The 18,680-nt window shown below is 50.7% G+C and overlaps 2 protein-coding genes across 2 annotated transcripts in view; one reads left to right on the top strand and one right to left on the bottom strand.

Annotated features, from left to right (window-relative positions):
• Positions 1-13,291, top strand: part of LOC117586830 (protein trachealess) — a 28,609-nt gene extending 15,318 nt beyond the window's left edge. Inside the window, exons 4-12 of the mRNA XM_034277111.1 lie at positions 5,972-6,207; positions 8,458-8,525; positions 8,659-8,971; positions 9,115-9,236; positions 9,533-9,640; positions 10,217-10,410; positions 10,480-10,586; positions 10,646-10,793; positions 10,856-13,291. Of these exons, the coding sequence (XP_034133002.1) occupies positions 5,972-6,207; positions 8,458-8,525; positions 8,659-8,971; positions 9,115-9,236; positions 9,533-9,640; positions 10,217-10,410; positions 10,480-10,586; positions 10,646-10,793; positions 10,856-12,317 (2,758 nt within the window). The 3' untranslated portion in view covers positions 12,318-13,291. The remainder of the gene's footprint in view (positions 1-5,971; positions 6,208-8,457; positions 8,526-8,658; positions 8,972-9,114; positions 9,237-9,532; positions 9,641-10,216; positions 10,411-10,479; positions 10,587-10,645; positions 10,794-10,855) is intronic.
• Positions 13,292-14,597: 1,306 nt separating this feature from the next.
• On the bottom strand, positions 14,598-18,576 carry LOC117586828. Its single transcript, XM_034277110.1, has 4 exons — positions 18,417-18,576; positions 17,752-18,352; positions 15,094-17,687; positions 14,598-15,033 (listed from the first exon to the last, which is right to left on the bottom strand). The coding sequence occupies exons 1-4, from the start codon at positions 18,462-18,464 to the stop codon at positions 14,719-14,721; spliced, it is 3,558 nt and encodes a 1,185-aa protein (XP_034133001.1). The 5' UTR covers positions 18,465-18,576; the 3' UTR covers positions 14,598-14,718.
• Between the last annotated feature and the right edge of the window lie 104 nt (positions 18,577-18,680).

Raw genomic sequence — 18,680 nt, 5'->3', positions numbered from 1 at the left:
CCCCCCCCCAACCAACCTTCTGAATCAGCCCACACGCATCGCTGCACGTCCATGTCCGTGTCCACATCCCATTGTCCTCGGGCCACAAAGTCCACAGAATCAGAGTCCACATGGAGTCCACACACGCGCTGCCAATTTCCGACCTACAGCAGGAGCCGTCCGACCCTTCCCCACCCCAAGCGATGGTTTGGTGTCCAATGACGATGATGATGATGGTCTTGTCTGCTCGATGTCTGGACGCGGACGTGGACACAGCTCTCGGTGCTACTGCTGCTGTCTCTGGAACCACCGGAAGCGCGAACGCATCCCACGTCGCTTGCCCCACAGCCCCACGTTCGATTTTTATGGCGAGGGGCATGAATTTCAGTTCAGTTCCTCATTCATTGTCCACCTTCCACCCGGCTTCAGCTCTGCTCTTCTTCTGCCTTTGGGCAGAATCCCTCCCCCTCTGAAGGGGTCTGGTCTGGTCGGAGGCACTTGGCACGTTTCCTTTTTAAAATTCACAATTGCCGCCGCCGTAATTGTGGGAGAGTTCGCTATACCATCTTGTCTCTCTCTCTCTCTGTCTGTGTGTCTCTCTCCCATTCAGGCTCAAGAAATCGATCACGTTTTGGTTTCTACACATGTTCCAGTTACGTTACGTAATGGATTGAGTGGGTTGGTATGGGGGGGTGATAACCGGCAGCAAGACGTTTTGGCCAAGAAATACACTTTGCTCCAGTTGAAACCAAAAAGGAAATGGATTTTGGGAAAATCATGAATAAAAGAAGGCAGCTATTAGCAATGGTGGAATTATTATCGATTAAGGATAAAAGCGATAGAGGTAATGCTGTTGATTGGAAGCTATGGCAGTTATACCTAAGTATGTCTTGATTCGATGGATTTTTAAAGAAGTCCTGTTGCAGAACTTACCATATAATAACACATTCCTACTTCAATAATTCAATCATTGTTTGTTCCCAGATCCCATTCTCTACGAACTTATCACTTTTAGTGTTTTGCAGGCAATCTTATGATTATGGGCAGCTCCTTGGCTGGAAATTAAATGGGTGTTGACTCTCCTTCTCCCATTTCCTTCAACTGTGTGGTCCTTTCGTTAATTCTGCGGCGGGGGTAGAGGAGGTGCTCTCCACATAAAAGAGACAGCTTCAGTCTGTGCGAGATTGGAATAACAAAACGCCCCCATCCTGCACATCCTCCTCCTCCTCCTCGTGCTCCCAGGAAATCCTAGAAGACAGAGCTTCTACCTGTCCAGGAGTTCAGTGCAGGATGCGAGAGGAGCGGTGGTGGGGGCCATAGGCTGCTTTGCAGCGTTGTCATTGGCATTTCAGTCACATACACAAACACACATAAAAACCAGGAGAAAAAGAAGTAGAAGCAGGAGAGAGCGAGGCAAACAGCAACACCCACGCACCAGAAGAGAGCAGCGAGTCCGAGTGAGAGCCAGAGCCAGAGCGAGAAAGAGCGAAATTCCCAAATGTGTAAAGAAGTAAACTAATTGCTGCGCGTGACGCCAGCCCCAAAACAAAAGCTTCAAAGGCAGCTCCACTCCACACCAAAACAGAGCCTCCCCTCCCCGCTTCTATGCTCAGCCCCCCTTCCAAGCAGATAACATAAGTATATAAACGCAAGCGAGACGCAATGATGGGGCCTGCCTTTGGCCACTGTATGCGAGAGCGAGATGCTGCCAACCAGTTTACAATGCGGCATGTACGTGCCAGCCAGCTATCTCGCTCTGTCACGCACAGCACATGCAGCGTGGTTAGAGCACAGGGATGCTCTGTCTCGCTTCGACGGCCTCATTTCGTATGCGCACAATGTCGATTCCGATTCGACGGCACGTCACGTCCCGCCCATTTGCACGCACACACACAAACAGTCATGGTTTATGCTGTGCCGCCTGTGTGACAGAGTGCGAGAGCTCGAGTGGGAGAGAGAGAGCGCGCGATGTGGAGCGTGAGGCTGCTTAAAATGCTACTGGTGCCGCCGCGCACACTGTACATGACCGAACGCAGTGTCAGGTGCTCACCCACACACACGCACACAGACAGCACTTCGTGTGGCAGGGCCTCGGCTTCGTGTCGAGTCAAAGATGTCACCCCCAAAATATTGTAAGCGCTCTCTCTCTGTCACTCTGCCGGTGAATTGTGGAGCCGACAGGGCTTCGTGGGCAGCGACGCTGACGGCTGTCTGCTGCTGCTGGGATGTACTGTTGTTTTTTTCTCTCTTCGGATGCGAAACGTGACTCTGGATTATTCTTCTATCCGCCAGCAACAGAAACGGACGCATTGTAACTGTAACTGAAACCGTAGCCGTAACCGTAGCCATAGCCGTAGCCGTAATTCCGTGCGTCGTCATTCAATTGCAGTTTCACGTACGCCCCCACTCTCTCGCTCGCTCTCTCCCTTTCGGTGCGTGTCCAAGTTCTGGGTTGCGCCTGATTCCGTTGCCAATATTCCACATCGGCCGGAGACGGACCAGCGACGTGCCAAGTGCTGATTCCGGGCGATAAATTAGCCGGACGCGTCGATTGCCGCGCTCCTCATTTGAATGCCAATCGAAGACTCGACTCCTCCGTGTTTCGTGCGTGAGTCCCCGTACCCGCACGCTCTCGTAAAGGATAATTGAAGACACGTACGCGCGTGTGTAGGACAACAAAAGGATGCGGCACACGTCGATGACGAGGCGCCACCGCTGTTGACCTCCAAAAGTGCCACCCAAAACCCAACCCAACCCGCAACCAAGTGCAATAAATAGATAGTGAAAAATGTGTTAACCTCAGTGCCAGAACATCCATCGATCCATCGATAGAGCATCTCTAAGAATAAGAAGAACTACCTCTGCAGATCCCACACTCCCATACGATCATTATGTTGCCATATCAGGCAGCCGTGGCCATGGATTATGCCGGCTACCAGCGGCAGCCCACTCCCGGACATCCCGGCTCCCACATGGCCGCCACCATGGGATCCTTGGGCATGCCCTCGGTGCCTTTCACACACAGTTGGATGGTGCCCGCACAGGATCTCTGTGGCATGGCTCCATACAACAAAATGCCCAATCAGCATCAGCCGGGTGGACCCGGAATGCACGCCCAACAGCAGCCCATCGAACCGGGGTTAGTACGAAGGATTTATGGTGGTCCGGGGAGAGACTACGGAGAAGGTTCTGTAAAGGAAATTTTGTAGAAATTTGGGAGGGAACTCTCTTTGATTGATGGGAAACCAAATCATCGAAAATTCTTTCCATTTCACAGATTTTCTGAAACGAATTTCTTATCATCAGATGAAGGAAATGTTTTGTATGCAATTTTGACTATTATTATTTTGAGCCATCCGATAATAATATTATCCTAAAATTAATCCTAAAGAAATACTCTCTAAATCAGCAAAGAAACGGTACCAAATACCTCATCCTCGCACTTCCAATTGGAGACGATTCTCAATACGATTCTCCCATTTGTTTTCCACGAATTTCGATAGCAAAAGGAAATTTCTACTATCCCGCTGAGTCTTAGCCGTATCTCAAGACACACAATAACAAAATAGAACTGATAAAGCGGTAACGGTACTCTCTGTGCTCCTTCAGGCCATAAACCTTGACAAAGGACCTCACCCTCTCACATGCCTTTATGTGTCGTCTGTAATTTCTGTTGTGTGAACCGAAGCATAAACAAAGGGAAAGACGAAGGACTTGGGTGACTTTCTTTCGCCCTTCTGTGACCGCAGTAAGCCGCTTAGGAGCCAAATAGCTCTTAATTCCCGCTCTTAAGCCGCTAATCGAATCGAATCTGAGTCTCTATAAAAATATTTGCACACCTAAAGCAGTCAAGTGGAAAAGAATTACATTACCCAAGCAAGAAAGGGACCCTAATACGAAACTTTCTCATACCCGTAGACAGTGGGCAAACACGTCCTTTCAGAGAGAACCTTAAGCTGAAAGCAATGGAAAGCTTTTGTGGACAATAACGCCGATCAGCTGTTCGAATTTGTAGCAATTTACGCTAATGACAGGCAATTTGTACGCAACGTTAGAGAGTGGCGAATTTTGTGCGAAATTAAAACGAGGCCGTGGCATCATTTGTCAAGGGAATACCTCGCTCCCCTGCCCCCCTTCTTGCAACATTTCTGTGCCTCATTTGAATGGCATTTCGATATTGATGATGTGAAGATTAATGCATTTTCTTTCTTTTAATTTGCGAAAAAGAGGGATACAAACCCTCTGCTTCACACGAAGGTTTTTGAACCACATCAGTTTTATTTGGAAATCATTTACGTCTCAAAAATACATGTGTACCTCTCAGGTACGAGGGTACTGTGTGGCATGGCATCTCTTTTAGTGTAATTTCTACACAACTAATTAAAATTGTTGCTGTTTAAACAAAAAGCAAGTGGCAGGCATCAGACAGACAGCAGGCAAAGGGAAAACTGGCTTGGCCCGTGGCAAAAAACCCCGCGCAGACGACGGCGTTTCTTTTTAATTATCAAAAATATTTTTATGGCCCCACAACGACGGAGACGGCGACGGGCCGCTGTTGAGATACAAATCTCAGACAAGACGGAGACTCTCGGCCAAAGTTGAAGCCCCAAATCCGAAGATGAAGCCCCAGAGCCAGAAGCCGACGCGGCTCAAATAAAGCTACACAAAACGCAGCTTCAAGCCCGGTTGATGAGCGCATTAAAATAAATTTAAAAGACCACAAAAAATGTACAAAAACATAAGACAGCTGTCGTTTATGTTTTGCAACGAATTGAGGAATGCCCTGCCAAATGTTCGCTGTTGTGGAGTTGATGAAGGTAGAAAGAAGGTGTTTGGGTAGAGAAATTATAGAAGCCAGCGAATGTTGGTGTGTTTGGTTATTGTTTATTTTGGAGAAGCGTTAGTGACAAAGAGCCTAATCAAAGTGTATTTATAATCCTCTATAATGCTCTTAAGCAATGCAAAGAAAACTCCTCCAAAAATCGTAAAATATTCAGCAATATTTCGATATGGCTAAAAGTTATAAAAAAAGCTTTGTTGGCCCTCAAATAGTCACCTCAATATCCAAAACTCCGCTCCAAACACACTATATTTCCCTTCCCATCTGCATTACCTCCTACCAACCCGTAATACCCTGGACTTTAATCTATAACGCAGCACGGATTTCACTGCAGCGAGGCAACATACAACAAAGAAGTTGTCAACAAACGTAAATTATGAAGGCTTGAAGCCTGAAAGTCTGAAGTTTTCTGACGAAGATGCCTCTCTGCGAGATGGCCGCTCTCAGATAGCGAAAGCCGCCAGAAGGTTGCAGAGATCCATATCCATATACCCGAGATCCATAACCCAAGCAGAAGCGGCTTTGTAGCAGCGTCTTTGTAGCACATTCAGAGGAGGAGGAGGAGGAGGTGAAGGAGGAGGAACACTGTACGACTGTTGCAAGTTTAGTGAATGAAAAGTTTCCATGTATGCATTTAGGGGGAAGAAGATGGGACAGAGACAAAGATGCGGATCAGGGCGGTAGATTTCAGAGAGTTTCCAGCAGACCATAATGAAAATATCAGTTGGAAAAACTCTCACATGCTGCAAAAGGGAAAATCTTTTGGATAAATGAGCGGCAATTTATACCAGAGACAAACTGTCTGTGGAGAACAATTGCAGTCCTAAAACCTAAGGGAATCCATATACCTCTCCCTCTCTCTTTCACTGTGTGAAAGGGCGCTGAAAGACTGACAAATGTGTGGCAATTAGTCTCTGGCAAGAGACTCTCTGACACCATTCCATCACAATGGAGTGGGTTGGCCAAACAAATGGCCAAAACTCTGCGCTGACAGGTGTCCAAAGAGCTCTTTGGATCTTCGAACCGATCCTCGGCTCTAGCCTCTAGCCGTCTAGCCATATGTCAGTGTCTACTTATTTATCTGTCATATTCTTTTGAGTAAATATTGTATCTTATAGCTGACAATTGTCTTGTTTTTTTCTTTTCGAACAGCATCCTGGAGCTGCGCAAAGAAAAGTCACGGGATGCGGCACGTTCGAGACGGGGCAAGGAGAACTACGAGTTCTATGAGCTGGCCAAAATGCTGCCACTGCCAGCGGCCATCACCAGCCAACTGGACAAGGCCTCCATCATAAGACTGACCATCAGCTATCTGAAGCTGAGGGACTTTTCCGGACACGGCGACCCACCATGGACACGAGAGGCCTCCAGCAGCAGTAAGCTCAAAAGTAAGTAAATCAACGAAAAAGAGAGATCTTCCCCACATTTAGTGGACTCTTCTTTAAATGTCAGTGAAATTTTTCACTTTGCTCATTTGCATTTGACGGCAACTGTACTCCGCCGAGGGTCGCCATATTGGCAGCCATATTTGATCGCAGCTTAGAGTGGGAAAGAGCTGAACCGAAGGGGCAAATGCGGGGGCAATAAAAACCGAAAGCAGGAAACACATTTGCCTACATTTCGTGGCTGCCATAGGGAACAGAGTGCGGTGCGGGGGCGCTCTGCCTTAAGTGAAATCAAAATTTCAGTTAATTTTTTCATTTATTTTATTTGAAATTTGTATTTTTTCTATGACAAAAATTATGCTTGCGCACCTTAAATATTTTTGGTTTTGCAAGCAAACAAAAAATGTTTATTGTCATTTTTTTTCATGTTTTGTTTTGGGCTTTTGCCCGGAATTTGCATAAAAAATCGTTATTAAGCCGCAATTTATTTTTATTTGCTGCGCATGCGCGGCCATTTTGGTCAGAAAGAGGAGCTCTGGGGGGGAGAGGGTGGAGGGGCAGTGGTGGGCGAGTGTGTCATTGTGACGGTTTGTGGAATTTCAGAAGGCCCCATTAACGTGATTGATTTGGCTTTAACGATTTAGCTATGGAAATGTCAATGGAATGGGGTTTACTGTTCTTGATATATGTTTTTGGCATAGGTTTCAAGAGTTATGCTTCGTAGTTTCGAGAATTTTCGATATAAAAGTGGAGTTTAATACCTGTAAAGTGGTTGCCCAAAGTTCCATTTGAATTGAAATTGACATGTATTATTTATGTGTAGTTTTCTTGAGTTTCCCCCATACAATCTTTCTATATTTCAATGCCCTCTGAGTCACTTATCAGTGCACAGAGCCATAGCCATAGCCATCGAGTTTGTCGACACTTCAACCTCCAGCTTAAAGCCTAGCATTGAAAGCCAATTCATGGCGTGAATTTCCCAACACGGCAACAGAGTTATTGTCAACCGATTCCATGGCTTGGCATGGCATGGCACTTCGCACTGGGAGCGTTCGACGTCATGCTCCAACGACGACAATGCATTGTCACGTCAAAAGGCATTCCACGACGACAGTTCCACGACTGTTGGATGGGTCTCTGGCTGGCCTGGGACTATGACTGTTCAGCATTTTAGAGAGTGGGAGCTGGCAAAGTGGCAGAGCCAAATGCGAGACACAGGGGCCATCAAGAAGCCAGAAAGGTAGTCAAGGCACTAAAAAATAATCCAAAATCAATGGGGCGTTATGTATGGGCACAAAGAGCAGAGGGTTGGGAGTGGCAACGCCTTCTCCTGACATTCAATTGGATTATTATGCGAAACTAAACCCAGGCACAAAAAACCTTCCCGTAGTATTCGGTGGAGTGAGGCGCAACAAGCTGCGGGGCAATAAAAAGCACTTCAATTTGACCCAAACAATCCACACAAAAAAAAGGCAGTGAAAATATTTGGTAGGGCCACAAACTGAAGGTCATTATGGCCCAAAAAAAAACCCAAAGCCCCGGGAGCGCCACATATGGCCAAAGCCAAAGCCAAAGCCAAAGCGAAAGCCAAAAGGCGCAAGCGGAAGCGGAAACTGTTTGCCAACTTATCGCTTTGAGGCATTGGAAATCGCTGGGGATTTACTACGGTGCGGTGCGGGGTGTGCCACACAGACAGCCAAGGGACTGGGAGTGGGTGGTGCGCTTCATGCGAAGCGATTTGCACTTGTGCGAATTATTACTTGGTCAAGCAGCCAGCAGCTCGCTCCCCTCCCCCAAGCCATAATCGTAAAATTCTATAATTGAATTAAATAAATATGCTCCGGAACTGGGCATCGCACATCGGGCATCAGCTGAGAAAACATTGAGGGAAGCCGCAATCATACGAGGAGTACTCTTTAGGATATTTATGATGGGGCATGGAATGGTCATTGGTCCTTGGTCCAAGAGTGTTTGCTGTTGTCTTTGTTTATGGATTTCTGTGGATGCAGAAGGGCAGTCCAGAAGTGTGTCTGTGGGAGTGGAGTGGAGTTCTCTGAAATGTTGTGTTTTGGTGTGTTACAGGAGGAATGCATCATTTATGAGTCAATGGAATGAGGGGTAGTTGCGTGGCTCACACATGTGACTTCTGCTGAGTGTAGGGTGGAGGAGAGTGATATGTCAAGAGCAGCACCTTTCCCTCTTTATATTTTCTCTTACTTGTTACTCATTCCCCTCTTTTCTTTGCCATTGCAGGTGCCGCCATTCGACGCGGTCCCGCTGTGGATTTGTTCGAGCAACATCAGGGCACCCACATACTGCAGGTAAGTGCGTGCGCCAAAGCGGGATGGCAGCAGTGCCAGCGGGAGAGAGAGAGAGAGAGTGCGAAAGAGCGAGCGCCTACCCGCAGCCATTTTGTGCATATCATTACGCTCACCCATTCCCCTCCCTTTACAGTCCCTCGATGGCTTCGCTCTGGCGGTGGCAGCGGACGGGCGCTTCCTGTACATTTCGGAGACGGTTTCCATCTACCTGGGCCTCTCGCAGGTGGAGATGACGGGCAGCAGCATATTCGACTATATCCACCAGGCGGACCACTCGGAGATCGCCGATCAGCTGGGCCTCAGCCTCACCAGTGGTGGTGGCGGCGGCGGTGGAGGTGGCTCCTCGGGCAGTGGAGGTGGCGGCAGTGGTGCCGCCGGCCTGGCCTCCCCCACATCGGGCGCCTCCGACGATGGCAGTGGCACACACGGTACGAACAATCCCGATGGTGAGTCTAGTCCGAGTCATGGATCCAATCCCTCAATAAAGTGGGATGATGGGTGGGTGCATCAATTCCTGGGGGAGAGATCTATTTGCTGAAAGCTGGAACATGTATTATAATATTTTCTCTCATTTCTGATCTCCTTTTAGTGGCTGCCTCCATGACGCAGGCCTCTACGAGCGGCTACAAGGGCTACGATCGGAGTTTCTGTGTTCGCATGAAGTCCACACTGACGAAGCGTGGCTGCCACTTCAAGTCCTCTGGCTATCGGGTGAGTTTCCCTAATCCTTACTCTCAATCCTAACACTTCCTACCTCCACCCTATTTGATTTTCGTTTTGTTTTCATTTATCATTTTGTTCACTTAACTTTAGCCCCGTGTAGCTGTAGATTTTGTATTTATTTTAGTTTATATTTTGTTTTTTTTACTGACATTTCCTTGGGGTTTATGGGAGCTAATCCTTAGTGAAAGCTTCGTTTTGAGTGTGTGTAGTTTCCGTGTGTAGTATTTCGTTTGTGCATTATACCTGTTATACGTATTACCATCCCATCCACTGCTTATCTACAGGCCAGCGATGCAACCAGCAATTGCAACAACGCTAACGCTAACGCTAACGCTAATAATAACGCTAACAATAACGCTAAAAACGTTAAGAATCCGGGCTCAAACTATTCGGTACGTATCAATTGAAATCAGTACAACAACAACAACAAAAACAACAAACCAAATTTAAATTTAAACTTAAAAAATGAACAAAAAACAAAAGGCAACAATCAAAAGAAAACTATTTTGTTTAAGCTTTTACTCCATTTCGGCCATTTATGTGTATTTTTTGTGTTTTTTGTTTTGCAACAAAGAGCAAACGAACCACTGACTGATTTTAGATTGATCAGTATCGAATAACTATTGTGCGGAAGCAGCCTTCAATCATCCATCAATCAAGCAAGCACCAATCAACCATGCTTCAAGCAGCACACGCATTCCATTCATCAATATTCCGCACTTCCTTTTCATCACTTTATCTAGGGTCCAGCCAATTTCCTTGCCAATAAAATATCCCAAAAATGTTCCAAAAACTAAAAGAAATTCAAAGAAAATGTGAATAAAATTGTATTCAAGCGTGGCAATGCTGCTTAAAGCTATCCTCAACTCCTACCATCACGAAAAGCCTCGCTCCAATAATCCCTTAGCAAACGTCAGCGATCCATCGTCTAACCCAAACCCCCGCCTGCTCCTTTGTACCTTTTGCAGGTCGTTCTGCTGCTCTGCAAGCTGCGGCCTCAGTACACCTTCTCGCACAGCCGGAAGTCGCAGCCGCCGCTGCTGGGCATGGTGGCGCTGGCCATTGCCCTGCCACCGCCCTCCGTGCACGAGATTCGTCTGGAGTGCGACATGTTCGTGACACGCGTCAACTTTGACCTCAAAGTAGCGCACTGTGAGCCAAGGTAAGGCTACAGAAGAGTTATCTTTGGATCCTTTACTCTAACTGCTGTCTTTTGCCTTTGCTTTGTCAGGGTCTCTGATCTGCTGGACTATACGCCGGAGGATCTGGTGAACAAGAGCCTGTACTCCCTGTGCCACGCGGAGGATGCCAATCGACTGCGAAAGAGCCATTCAGATTGTAAGTAAAAGATGGGAAAATAATGGGAATCAGTTACCAATTCCTCCATCCCTTATTAGTGATCGAAAAGGGTCAAGTGCTGACTGGCTACTATCGACTGATGAACAAAAGTGGAGGCTACACCTGGCTACAGACCTGCGCCACCGTCGTCTGCAGCACCAAGAATGCCGATGAGCAGAACATTATTTGCGTCAACTATGTGATCAGGTGAGTGGAACCACCAGAACCCACCCAAAACACACACACTAAAACCCACACTCTCTCTGCAGTAATCGGGAGAATGAGAACCTCATTCTGGACTGCTGCCAGCTGGAGCCGAGCATGGACAGCATTAAGCACGAGGAGGGTTTGGGCAACGACAAGAGCAGCGGCTCACCAGGTGGAGATGCCGCGGGCGATGGCAATGGACATTTGAGTGCCGGGGAAATGAAGCTGACGGACGGGAAGTCGGATCCGGAGGGACACTCGCATCGCGGAAGGGGACGCAATGCCGCAGCCGCGCATGGCAGCAGCATGAGCAGCCTGTCCCTGATCAAGGACAGTCCCACGCCGCTGGGCGTTGAGATTGAGACGGGTGTGGGCGTGCTGCCGGCGACTGTGGCCACGCCAGTGCCCGCCCCCACGCCCGTGGGCAGCACGACGAGCAGTGGGAGCACAACGAAGCGCAAGAGGAAGACCAAGGCCAACGCACAGCAGGCGGAGGAGGAGCAGGTGAATGTCGAGCAGCCAATGGCAAAGCTGCCGGCCATGGAGGAGTCTCAGCCGAGGAGTCGCCTGCCCTCCATTGTGGACGAGCAGCCAGCAGCAGATTCGGCAGTCAAGGATCTGGAGCATGCCATGTCCAAGCACCTGCCCTCGCCCGTGTCTGTGTCCGTGGCCGTGTCGCAGCCGAGCACCGACTTCAGTGCGGACTCCCTCATCAAGCAGCAGCACCAGGCGCACCAGCAGGCCCAACAACAGCAACAACAACAGCAACAGCAGCAGCAGCAGCAGCAGCAGCAGATCGATCCCAACGAGAAGAGCAGCACGATCCAGTGGATAGGGACGCCCTACCAGCAGCCACCCGCACCCATGCCGGCCACCGCACTGCTGCGACAGCTGTACGCCAATCGGGAGAGCGTGATCCGGGCGACGGCCCGCCAGACGCCCACGGGTGTGGGTCCCGGGGTGTTCTATGGCGAGCAGCAGACGGGTCCGCTGCCCACGCCGCCTGGCAGCGAGTCCTCCTACGAGAACCAATACCTGCAGCTCCACTCGGCAGCCTCAGCGGCCGGAGTGCACCCCCAGAAGGGCTCCTCCGATGCCTTCACCAATCTGGTGTCCACCTACGGCGGCTACCACAGCTCCATTGACTACCACAACGCCATGACGCCGCCCAGCTCCGTCTCCCCGCGCGACTCCAACAACTCTGGCAAGGTGCCGCCCTCCTCCGCCCCTATCCTGGCCAGCAATGGCGGTGGCTACGAGTACGCCGACCCGCTGCGCGGACAGTACGTGGCTGCCACCGGCGACGGCGCCCCCGCCACGCTGCCACTGAAGCCGCAGGCCTACACTGCCACGATGCATCCGGTGCATCCGCACGGCCATGCCACCAGCACGAGCACCACAACCACCGAGGGCGGCGTCACCTACAGCAACCTGGAGCAGCCGCAGTACTTTGCCCCGCACTCCAGCTTCCATCTGTACCACAAGGGCAGCCCCGCCACCGGCTGGTACTCCACGCCCTCCTAGGTAATGGACGAGGGCAGCTTGGCCCACTGCCAGCAGATGCAAGTGCAGGCGCACCAGTCACCGCACTCTGTCTACCAGGAACAGCAGCATCATTCACATCATCCTGGAGCTGCTGCCGCTGGTGGTGGCGATCGCTGGGACTTTGTGGGGGCACTGGGCAAGGTGGCGAGAATGTTCTTCAGCGCTCGCAAGGGGAATCCGGGATAGATGGCTAATTAGGAACCTAGGAACTTAGCCCACTACACATTAAAGCGTTAAAAACATTCAATGTTGTTATATAGTTCTTAAGAATTGTAAATTATAGACACAGACACACACAATGCTCTCTCCTGAGAGACCCAATGAAATTAGCTGCAACATGAAAATACTCGGCAAGAATGCAATTGATTAAAGCAAAACTACACTTAACGACTAAAGTAATACTAATATTAGCTAAAACTAAGACTTGCATAGAGAGTGCCAGAGCAGATCGAACCACAACCTACCCTATATTGTGCGGAAATCTATGCAAATGCAAAGCGACCCAAAAGAAAACTTTGCTTCCACTCCACTCCACTCCATATTGTTATTAATTATTTAAATCAATTGTAATTTTACCAGTACATAAATAATATATTAAACTTCTAGAAGATAAACCGCATGATATATTATTATAACATATATTATATTTAAACATTTTTACAACATATCAAATGCTTCCTCCTCTAGAATTACGATCTACCCCAGACTCGCGTTAGAATTCCTTCTATTTCGATTCCATGATATACCTCTAAGAGTTCTGCTAATCTTCCACTCACTTCTGTTCCTCCCCCTCCACCACCACCTCTATTGTATATTTAACGAAGAAACAACCATCTATCGGAATTGCTAAACAAAAAACCAACATAAATCGTAAAAAGTGTAATTAAATTTTTGTATAAAACACAAAGAAAGTTTCTCCCCATTAAAGGCTTACAAAAAATATTGAATATGAATATGAAAGAAGTTCGTTTTGAATGTGCCCCACTCTTATCTAAAGTTCTCAGTTCTCTCAGTAATGTGTCAACATTGAAATAGTGAATAATATTCAATAGATCAACATTTAACTCTCAGTCTCACAGTACATTCAAGAATGGATCTCGCAAAGTTGATGAACTTTGCTTACCGCATTCTCTACATCACCGTCACACTCGCGGCAGTGATTGCCAGTCCACGGATCACAATAAATCTGCGAGTCTCTTCGTTGAAGCAGAATATTAACTTTGATTATCCTGAACTCATGCAAACGGTGATGGTATCCACGGCACTCTCCCTGCTGGCGGCAGTGCCCCTGGAGTTCAATGCGAAACCCTTGGTGCGGCGACACCTGAAGATGTGGTTCATCATGCCACTTGTTTGGTCTGCGGTATGCTGTCTGATGTTCCTGCAGAACCTACTGCTGATGTTCATGGCCCTATACAATACGTGGGACATCCAACCCGAAGGCTGGCTTACACTGCGGATGCTCCTCTATGTTTGCTTCTTTATCTTCGCGCTGGAGCTGATGTTCCACTGGAAGGTGGTCTATGACCTGAAGATGGACACTGAAATCGAATCACATATCAATGATGATTACAGAAGGTTCTCCCCTGTTGTGTGAGCAAAATGAAGCTGAGGAAACCACACAAAAAGTGATGCACGTGCAGGCGCTCTACGATGCCTGTAATTTCCGGAGAAACAAAAAAGCATAAAGTTGCATAAAATTCCCATTTGTGGCATTTGTTGCGCTCAACCCAAAGGCCTGGCGTGTCCTTTTTTTATTGGTCGCATATCAAACGTCACATTTCGGTGATGGCTTTTTAAGCAGATCCCACACCCCACACAGACTGACCAACGATTAATCATAATTCCACTGCAGTCAGACGGGAATTTATATCAATTTATTGGCTGGGAATCATTTGTTGGCGTTTTGTGTAAGCTTCTGCTTGGCCTGTACTGTCGATGGGCCACATCCCTGGCCTCCTTCCTGGGTGCCTACAAAGGCACATTCTCACGATTGGACATTTCTAACGATTTTTGTTTTATTTTGTATCAAATTTATTTTGTTGTGTATCTGTCGCTGAGCAGAGGATTTCTTGCTGCACCGCTGACACTTCCAAGAACTTCCCAATTTAACCTTTATATATACAGCAAATACATATACAATAACAGACCCCCAAGGGGAGGATATGTACACTCAGCTTACATCTATATCTAACTACGAAGTATCCTCGAAGTGGTCCGAAGTCGAAAGAGAAGCCTCCAGAGGGGATTTCTGATCGATTCTTAGCCATAACTAACATTGGTATAATTTGGTATCAAACTTTTTTGTATAAGCTACACGGCACTTTGTGTGACATACAAATGAAAGAGGGAGGGGGAAGGGGGGGTGGGGGATGGGGAATTAGGAGGATTGCAGGACATCTCCTAGGGTAACGCCAGCCTGCATCTTGGCAACATTTGTACTGGAATGAGCGAGCAGCAGGCTGGTCTCCACCTTGATCGATGATGGAGTTGAAAGCGTGGCTGGAACTGCCACAGGAACTGCCTCAGGTAGTGTTACTGGAAGCGACTGTTGGTTGTGTGGCGGCGCCTCGTGCTCGTGCTTGGCCTGATGAACCAGCAGCAGGCCCTGATTGATGCTGGAGAAGCTGCACTGATCGCACTTGTAGATAATGGACGAGAGCTCCTGCTCGGGATGGCGCTTCTGCAGATGTATCTAGACAGGTGGAGGGTACATTAGAGTCACACAGAATGGCGTTAAATGAAAGAAACCAACCCGAAAGGCAGTGCTCTGTATCGCCCGAAAGTCGCAGTGGGGACAGGCGTATCGCTTGCGATCCCGATGGGTGGCCAGATGTCTGCGGAAGGCGTTGTGGTCGCTCGCCTCGTACTCGCAGGTGTCGCACTGGAAGCGCTTGTTCGCCTGATGGCTGCGCAGGTGCAGCTTGAGGCTGCTCTTGGAGCTGAAGACCCGCTGGCAGAGGGAGCACTGCGGCTGCTCGTTCCGCTCCTTGCAGAGATGTTCGCGCAGGGTCTTGCGCTGCTTGAAGGCCGCCCCGCAGTCGCCGCAGCGATGCAGGATGGCAGTGGGCGGAGAATCGGCTGTGGCCTGATCGGGAAGCGTACCCTTGCCCATGCCCAATCCCTGGGTGCGGTGCAGTCGTCGGTGGTTCTTCAGCTGCTTTGTGTTCTTGAATCCCTTGCCGCACTGCTCGCACTTGTAGTTGCGCTCCTCGGAGTGGATCTTGGCGTGCGTGTTGACCAGCCGCGAGTAGATGGGCGTCTTGAAGCTGCACAGCTGGCAGCAGTAGAGCTCCATGTCGATCTGGTGCGTGCGCCACAGGTGCGTGTGCAGGCAGTTCCAGTTGCTGAAGTCCGAGGAGCGGCACTCCGGACAGACCATCGGCTGGGACGAGCCCACCACGTCATTGTGGCAGCGTCCATGGTACTCCAGTGTCGCCGGCGACTTGAAGCGGAACATGCAGCCCTCCACCTGGCACTTGCCCCCCTCGGCCACCTGGCTGATGCTCGGCGCAGCTTTGCGCTTGCCTCCGCCACCGCCTCCTGCCGTCAACTTGGTTCCATAGGGACGCCCGCGGACCGATGTGCCACCCGGCAGCGGATCCACGGCGGCAGGCAGCAGATTGTTGGCCACATAGATGCGTCCCGGCTTCTCTCCCGCCTCCGCCGCCAGCGGAACCAGCGGAGGAAGAGGCAGACTGCTCGAGCCAGAGCCAGCGCCAGCGACTGCTGTGCTATCCGAGGCGCTAACGGGCACCAGCGGCGGCATTGCATCTTCTCCGCTCTGCACTGGCTCCGTCGTTGAGGGATACAACTGGGGGAAATCGTCAGAGGACTGGCCAAGGCTCTCCACTTGTGGCTCGGATGCAGAGGCAGAGGCAGCCGCATCCCCAGCCCCAGCCGCAGCCTCACTCGGTATCACCTCCTGCACTGCCTCCTCGATCCAGGGCCAGCACTCTAGATCCCCGGCCAGGTCGTAGCTGTCCTCGCTCGGCCAGCTGCCGCTCAGAGGTGCCTGGAAGTCGCTTAGCGTCTGAGAGTTCTGCGGCTCCAGCTGCAGTGAATCCAGCGGCTGAGGCTGCGACTGTGGCTGTGTGTGCGTGTTCGTGTGCGTGTGCGTGTGCGTGTGCTGCTGCTGTTGGTCCATCAGGGGCTCCATTTTGGGCATGGGCTCGAGGTTGGGAACTATCAGGCGCTCCACCTCGTTGCGGGTCATAAAGTTGAGCTCGTCGACGGTGCGCAGGTGGAGGGTTCCCCGCTGCGGCGCCTTCAGAATATCCACGTTCTTGATGAAGATCTTCTGCTTCGTGGTGCTCGGAGTCGGCGGCAGGTAGTGCTGCAGCTCGACGGGCTGCTCCAGACCCGAGAGTCCGGCTGGCCCTGCCGGCTGACACTGAGGCTGAGGCGGAGCCATAGGCATGGGCGGAGGTGTGGCTTCGGTGAGCAGCGGAGCTATGCCATGTTCAAAATCAACACCAAAGTCCAGGTCCAAGGCACTGAAGCGAGTGTTTTCCAGCGTGGAGGCAACACCACCACCACCACCACCACCACCTCCGCCCACACTCAGTACGGAGTCGAAGGGAAATGGTTCAGAGCACATGCTGGCCAGTGGCGCCAGGCTGGGCTCGAAGCCTGGCAGCGGACCCGTTGGCGTGAGTAACGTATCCGCCTGGAAGACATCGCCGGCAGTTCCTCCGACTCCCCCTGCTCCGTTCTGCATTGCTGTCGTTGTGGCCACGCCTCCGCTGTAGCCCATGCCGGGCAGGGGCAGTGGCAGCGGCAGGGACGAGGGCAGCAGCATCGGCTCCTTGAGGATATCCACGTTTCTGATGTAGATCTTGGGCTGGTGCGGCTTCTCCGTCTCCACCACTGGATGTGCATCCACGAGATTGCTGTCCGCCAGCAGAGGCATCTCTTGGCAGCCATTGGGCAGCTGAAAGTCAAAGGTCAACAGCGCCGGCTCCCTCAGCACGTCCACGCTCTTGATGGATATCTTCTGACTGGGCTTCTGGCAGGGCGGCGCCACCGGCTCACTGGGTGGCAGGTGTCCAGGTGTCTCTGCCACATCATCGAGCAGATCGAGAATGTTGCTGGATGTCACTGGCGAGTCCTCGCTGTCCTGCTGCTGCAGCAGGGGCAGGAAATCCTGCTGGGGCTCCCTCAAGCAGTCCACGCTCTTGATGAAGATGCGACTCTTGGGCAGCGTCTGCTTCGTGGAGGTGCCGCTCACCTCGGGGGCACCCGCACCAGTGCCGCCCAGCAGCGTCACACACTCATCGTCATCCAGCTGGTGGTCCAGACTGAGGTGCACATTGAGGGCATCGCTGCTATAGAAGATGTTCGGGCAGCCTGAAAATCAGATCGGATTGGATCAAGGATGAGCCAAGGGGCATACCATTTGGGCGGTACTCACCGGGACACTGTCTCTGCTGCTCGGCGCTGGTGCCGAAGCAGTTGTTCACGTGCTGGCTGGACTTCACCTGGCACAGGCTGAGGAAGGGGCAGTTGGGGCACCTGAAGAGAATCGGCACCTCCTGAACCATGGCCTTGCCCTCGACGCTGGCGCAGCTGGAGTTGCGTGTGGGTGGCGTGGGCGTCGCATTCAGGCGTTCCTTGGCCGCGGCCTCGGCCAGTTCGGACTTGATCAGCTCCTCGGACTTGATCTCCGCCGTCCTGCGGCGAAAGGCATTGCGGTAGCTCTTCTCGGGCTGAGCCTGCTGCTGCAGGTCCGTGGTGTGGATCTGGACAAAGGGAACCTCCGCGGCTGCCTTGTTCGTTGCGTTGATAGCTCCATTCGGATTGCCGTTGCCCAGCTGGATGGGCAGCCAGATGGCGGAGGAGGATGTGGAGCCGCAGGTCACGATGTCGTCGTCAAAGAAGCTGGTGAAATTGGTGTCCGTCTCCAGGGCGTGCACGGGCGTCGACAGGGACAGCTCCTGGTGCGGATGCTGGTGCTGGTGCTGATGCTGCGCCTGCTGCTGGTGCTGCTGCTGCTGGTGGAGGGACGGGTGCAGCTGGAAGACACACGGCATCGTTTTCTGGCGAGATGAACTCTCTCTGCCTGCGCATGGGGCTCACCTGGTTGCCAATGCCGCTGTAGTAGCCCGAGAAAGCCGCATCGTTCATATTGCTCGCATGGGGGCCTGGTCTAGAGGAGCATTCCGCAATTCCGCATTACAATTTACAATTTACATTACTTTTTGAGGCAATAAAAAAAAACACTGAACAGCTGATCATATATTCGGCGACAGTTGGCAGCGCCACATCGAATGTTTGGTAATGTTTCCAACACCATGTTATTTATATCCCTATTCCGTAAGTATGTTATTGGTATGTAGAAAA

Source organism: Drosophila guanche, unplaced genomic scaffold (assembly GCF_900245975.1).
Source record: "Drosophila guanche unplaced genomic scaffold, DGUA_6, whole genome shotgun sequence".
NCBI lineage: Eukaryota > Metazoa > Arthropoda > Insecta > Diptera > Drosophilidae > Drosophila > Drosophila guanche.
Note: the sequence above shows the minus strand (reverse complement) of the source record. Positions and strands in the feature narration are given on the sequence as shown.